At 54.0% G+C, this 5662-nt stretch overlaps 1 protein-coding gene across 1 annotated transcript; it reads right to left on the bottom strand.

Annotated features, from left to right (window-relative positions):
- Positions 1 to 2965: 2965 nt before the first annotated feature.
- BDZ83DRAFT_645377 (beta subunit of gdp-forming succinate-CoA ligase) lies at positions 2966 to 4921 on the bottom strand. The gene is made up of 6 exons (XM_060509842.1): positions 4726 to 4921; positions 4607 to 4675; positions 4467 to 4539; positions 3551 to 4414; positions 3361 to 3482; positions 2966 to 3295 (listed from the first exon to the last, which is right to left on the bottom strand). Exons 1-6 carry the CDS (start codon positions 4771 to 4773, stop codon positions 3188 to 3190), a joined length of 1284 nt encoding a protein of 427 aa, XP_060357108.1. The 5' UTR covers positions 4774 to 4921; the 3' UTR covers positions 2966 to 3187.
- Positions 4922 to 5662: the final 741 nt, after the last annotated feature.

Raw genomic sequence — 5662 nt, 5'->3', positions numbered from 1 at the left:
CTGCCTCGGCAACACCCCTTCATCCAGTGAGGTCTGGAAGAGTGTAAGCACCCTCTCCTTCACCACTGGCCACGTGTGCTTCCACACTGCCACCGGCAGACCGTCCTCTCCGGGTGCTTTCCACGACTTTGCCGCAAAGAGCTGTCTCTCTACTTCTCCCAGTGTGAGGTTAGGGAAGGGTACCGGCGATCGTTGTGGCCGATCCCCCTCCTCCTCGATCATGCTGGGGAGAGGAGGGAAAAATGTGGAGAGCAGCTCTTCGGCCTGTTCTGCGGCGTCTCCCGTTTGGGAACCATCCGCCCTTTTAAGTTGAGGTATCTTGTCGAAAGATGCCCCTTTACTGGCGTCGAGATACTTCGCGGCCTTCCAGATATTGGCGTCGTCGGCCAGAAAGTCCTCCCAATGGCTCTTCTTCTGTTGTCGGATGGCATCGTGATATTGCTTGGCTGCCGAGCGTGCGCGTTGCTCCAGTTCAGGTTGACTGTTACCTGCCCTTCTCTCCGCTCTCGCCCGGTTTCTCCAGTGGGTATGGATCTGCCGGAGCTGGGTGAGGTCAGCCGTCCACCATCTCTTTGCATACGGTGATGGCTTGGCCGTAGGTGTCAGTGCCTCTACTGCCTCGCACACCACAGACATCAGTCGATCCGTCTGTTGCTGCACCGTACCTCCTGTTGGCATTCGCCCTAGGTTTGCTTCTACTCTCTCATTGATTTGCTTCCATGGGGCGTTCTTGAGGAGGAGCCGTGGCCGGCTTTCCATCTCAGGCGCGGCGATGTCGAAGGTCGTCTCGATCGCCCGGTGGTCCGACCCGTGGTCCGTCTCGTGCAGGCCGCATCGTACCACCGTTCTTGCTAGCTCTTCGGACGCGAGGGATAGGTCGATCGTCGTTGCCGCATCGTTCTTCTCCCACGTCTTCGTGCCACGCGGAAGGAGGCTGCGGAGCGAGTACTCGCTCATTAGATCGATGATCGGGTCCGCCTCGCCCTGCCGGCCCTCCGACACATCGTCACCTCCCCACAGGTAGTCGTGGCAGTTGAAGTCTCCTACCAGAACCACGTCCACCCTCTCCCCTGTTCCTCCTCGGACATTCGTGATAGCTTGTCTCAGCAGGTCGCACGCCTGCCGCAGCATCTCCGGCCTCTGCACCGGCACGTACACCGACGCCACTATCAGTCTTCGATCCGGAAGCCGGACGATGGCCGCAGTGATATCCGAGGACGCTATCGGCAGCTGCTCTGTCTCTACGTCTCTGTTCACCCAAAGCAAACTCCTGATTCCCCATCTTCCTTCGTCCCTCCACTCCGTTGGTACCATCCTCGTCCACCTGCTATTGCCCATCGGAACCGTAATGACCTTACCTTCTATCCTCCGCGCCCATGGCTCCTGCACCGCTATGGCCGTGAAGTCGCGCAACGCCTCATCATTCATCAGACTTTCGTGCACTGCAGCCTGTTTCCTCACGTTGAGCTGAAGGATCTGGACCTTCCTACTCATGGGAACGCGGATACAGCTTCGGACAGTTCTTGCTGAACGACTCGTGCGGTCCGCCACAGGGCACACATGTCACGATCGTCTCACGGCATTCAGAGTGGTGGTGGCCTACCTTGGCGCATCGTCCACACACCCGGGGGTTTACGCACTGGTACGCCTTGTGCTTCGTGATCTGCTGGCAGTTGTAGCACTGCTGGGGGCGCGGCCGCCGTTCAAACGCCATCGTCGTGCCGGACTCTCCTCCAACGTGGAAGAAGCCCTCGGAGATCAGTCTACGCGCATCACCGGCCTTGGTCACGAACACGACCATGGACCCATACGCCTTGGGTATCTCTTTCTTGCTAAGCCAAGAAATCTTGGCAACCGTGGTCTCGTTTTCTCGGCTAAGTGCCTCCGCCGCTTCAGCCCTGACATTGCCCTTCTCATCCAGTACCTCAATTCGCTTCACGTTGTCGATCTTCACGGGATAGAGTTCGTCTCGTAGCACGCGTGCTCCACGGCCGAAGCTCTTCTCCGCGATCTGCTTGACATACCTATGCTCCGCATCGTCGCGACAAATGATCCGGATCCTATCCGCGTTCCTTGGGTCTACCGTGACGGCCAGACACCGCCAGCTACCCTGTCCGTCCAACGCGCGCATCTCCTTTTCCACCGCAGCCCGGATCCGGCCTGGGTTGAGCTTGTCGCTGCCTTCTTCAACTCTTGATGTATCGATCGTACAGAAGGGGTCGCTGCGGCTCGGCAGCGTCGCGTTGCCCGCCGTGGCTACCCGCGAGTCGCGACCTTGCCCACCTAAGCCGCTTCGCGCGACGTCCGCGTAGGACACACTTGGGCTGTTCCGCGTCGCAGCAACTGTTGCGAGTGCTTCGAGGTTTTCGTTCGTCTTGGCGCTTTCGTCCTCCACGCGTTCTTTCATCGCTTGCAGCTCTCCTTTGACGGCCTGTAGCTCGCTCTTGACTGTTTGCAGCTCCGAAGTGACCACGCGAAGCTCTGCCTCAACGTTTTTATTCCGTGCTTCCGACTTCTTCCACGCATCGAACATGATCTTGACCGCTGTGTGTAGCTCTTTGACCTGCTTGCCCATCGTCAGGAGCAGCCCTTTGTCGTCATCCTCTATGGGTTTCGCGCGTTCCTTGGCCAGGGTTGTGGCTCGCTTGGTCGTCGTCCGCCGGCCACCACCAGCAACCTCCGTCGCTCCGTCGGTCGCATTGTCGATTATCTCTTGATGAGTCTGGTTCAGTTGGGCTTTCGCGGATGGCTTTCGCACCCTTCGTGATGGCAGGTCCTCGTCGCTCGCTGCCACCGCCTCCCTCGCAACGGTGATGGACGTCGAATCTAGCTCGAGATCCATCGCGTCGGGACGTGCGCAGAGACGCCACGCGGTAGATCGTGCTAGTGCCACGTAGCGCGTTTCGGAGCTTCTCGACAGCGCTCAACCCAACAACGTCGAATGATTCTTCACACAATCAAATATCGAAAATTCCCCAATCCTCTGATCAATACTACAGTAGAAGTCGAATTTGGTTTGGATACAGATCAATAACATTCAGGGGCCATGAACCAACACTTGAATGTGTGAGCTTGGGGCGTCTCAAGATGCAAGGGCCGCTGCCTGAGCAACACATTTCGGCGAAAATGTCGAGACTCTATTGGCTGATGACAGCCATCGTAAGCTGCTACAGATATCCAAAGTCAACTACGAATTCAATGACGCCGGGCCTGATCCCCGAGCCAGCTCTACTGCCTTTTGCGCTGCTTTCCCAAAATCTGCTTCGGTATGCAATCCAAGATTCGCTTCCTCCAGCTGTGTGTTCCAGTCAGCATGCTCAATGCGAAGAACCCCCCCTGAATAGTCTGGGAAAAACTTACGATTTTCAGTCCCAGCTCAGAATTGGTGCCTTGAAGTCGAACCACCATGGGAACACTGAGCGGGCCCAGCTCTTTGGCTGCCCCAAGAATGGATTCTGCGATCATGTCGCCTCTAGTAATTCCTGCGTAAAGTTTATTAGCCAGAGAACTAAACCCCAAGTCTCCTTCATTAGCTGTATGGCGAACTTACCACCATAGATGTTGACAAATATTGTCTTCACCCTCTGATCCCGCAGGATAATCTCAAATGCCTTGACCATGGTCTCCTTCGTCGCTTGCCCCCCGGCATCAAGAAAGTTGGCACTGGCGCCACCGTGCAGAGCAATCGCATCGTTGGTCGCCATCGCGAGACCTGCTCCATTCACCACATTGCCAATGTCGCCGTCCATGCGAACATAGACCAGCCCATATTTCTCAGCCTCGACTTCTTCTGGAATCTCGTGCTCTGTGTCTCGCTCTGCAAAGAGTGTCTTTTGCCGCTTGGCCGCGGCATCATCAAATGAGAACTTGGCGTCCATGCAAGTCAGACCTCCTTCTGATGAGCTTACCAGAGTCTTGACCTCAATTGAATAGGCGTCCTTGGTTGTAAAAATCTTATAAAGCCTGCCGAGAATGTCATTCAGGTCTTCCTTCTCTTTCGCTGAAGCTCCGAGACACCTCGAGACCTTGTCGGCGATTCCAGGTGTGATGCCCTCCGTGAACCCGAATTGGAATGTATGGATTTCATCTGGATGCTGAGCTGCTATCTTTTCGATGGCGACTCCGCCAAATTTAGATGCAACGATCGTTGGACAATAGTTCTCTCGATCAAATGTGATCGCCAAGTACCATTTTCTCTCGGAATTCAGGCTTTCCGTAACATGAAGCTTGTTGACCAATACACCGTTACCTAAGGATTGATCCGTCTTCAAATAGTGACCAAGCATGCGATTGGCAGTTTTCTCGGCGCTTTCTGCATCGTTGACCAGTTGAATGCCGGCCCCTGAACCGTTGTCAAACGTACCGTCATCAATGTCACCCCTTAATATCTGTGATTTGAGAGAACAGGTTCCGCCTAAGTGTGTTAGTACATCTTAAATCGGCAGTCTAGAAGAAAACAGAATTACCAAGCTCTTTGACAATCACCGCAGCTTCGGCTGGTGTTCTTGCGAGGTGTCCTCGGGGTACTGGGATGCCGAACTGATCGAAAAGTATGAGCGACCCATCCCATCCTAGTCTCTCGTCGCTACAGAAGAGAAAACCTTACCTCCTTCAAAAGGTTCTGCGATTGATATTCATGTAGCGTGAGCCGTCGAAGTTGTTGCTTCGATACCAACTAAGGAGAAATTAGCGATCTGTGTTATTATGTGAAGGCGGAGTACCGACATTTGCATTGAGACGCCACAACTTTGCTGTCAGAGTCCGAGTTGCCATGGTGTGATAAAAATGCAGATGGATGCATCAAGTTCAATATCGAATGATCATTGACTCGATTCTGAACTGATCAAGACGGTAGGTAGATCACAACAATTGACTGCTGGTATGGGAGATATGGCCGGCGGCAATCAGGTACGTCATCCAGACAAAGGCAAGCTAGCAATGCTGTGGCTGTCTTTGGGGGAGCAAATAGCCGAAGGTTGAGCGCTGTCGGTTATATCGGCTATATCCCCTTCTCCAATACTAGGTGAAGCCGATATCCACGCCGCTAGATCACTGCAACTGAACACCTACAAGCCCCAATTCAGACGACGATGAAAATCTTGCTTACATTACACAAAATGTCCCAACTACATACTGCACTTAAATTTGTACGCACCATGCAGCAATAACACGGTCTCAAATTAAATGTGATTTGAACATTTCAACGGGACTTACGGGTTGAGATTTGGTCTCTTCGTGATATCCCCTGCAAGGATGCTGGTTCGGGCCAATGAACCTCCATGATAATAGCTATGACTGTGGGCATAGCGACATAGGTCGTCGGGCGCGGTAAACGCGCTGTGTTGACTTTCCAAACCCCTCTTTTCAGCTAGGCAGTTGGGCAGATTTCGACCAAGCAGACGGTCACCTTTATTTCTGCCTCCGACAAGTCATCAGGATCATGCCGAGTGCTCTCAGTCGACACGGTCAATACCACATCATCTGAATCTTTTCGAGCGTCCAGAGTCCAAAGTGAAACTGCATTACGCGGATGATGTCCTATTACAAAGTCACGGACGATGAGCCACCACCAGGTGTGACGGGATGGGATCTCTTGTGTGCTTGTGAGAAACGGCGTGGATGGCATAGGGAGCTTACATACGCACAGATCCGGCATGCTGCC

Source organism: Colletotrichum acutatum, assembly GCF_030867785.1.
Source record: "Colletotrichum acutatum strain CBS 112980 chromosome Unknown BDZ83scaffold_317, whole genome shotgun sequence".
NCBI lineage: Eukaryota > Fungi > Ascomycota > Sordariomycetes > Glomerellales > Glomerellaceae > Colletotrichum > Colletotrichum acutatum.
Note: the sequence above shows the minus strand (reverse complement) of the source record. Positions and strands in the feature narration are given on the sequence as shown.

Excerpts from the sequence above, each read along its gene's own strand:
- BDZ83DRAFT_645377 (XM_060509842.1), bottom strand. The coding sequence starts at position 4,773 with ATGGCAACTCGGACTCTGACAGCAAAGTTGTGGCGTCTCAATGCAAAT. Across the intron at positions 4,415-4,466 it reads GGTGATTGTCAAAGAGCTTG|GCGGAACCTGTTCTCTCAAA; the intron begins GTAATTCTGTTT and ends TAACACACTTAG. Across the intron at positions 3,296-3,360 it reads CTGAGCTGGGACTGAAAATC|CTGGAGGAAGCGAATCTTGG; the intron begins GTAAGTTTTTCC and ends TGGAACACACAG.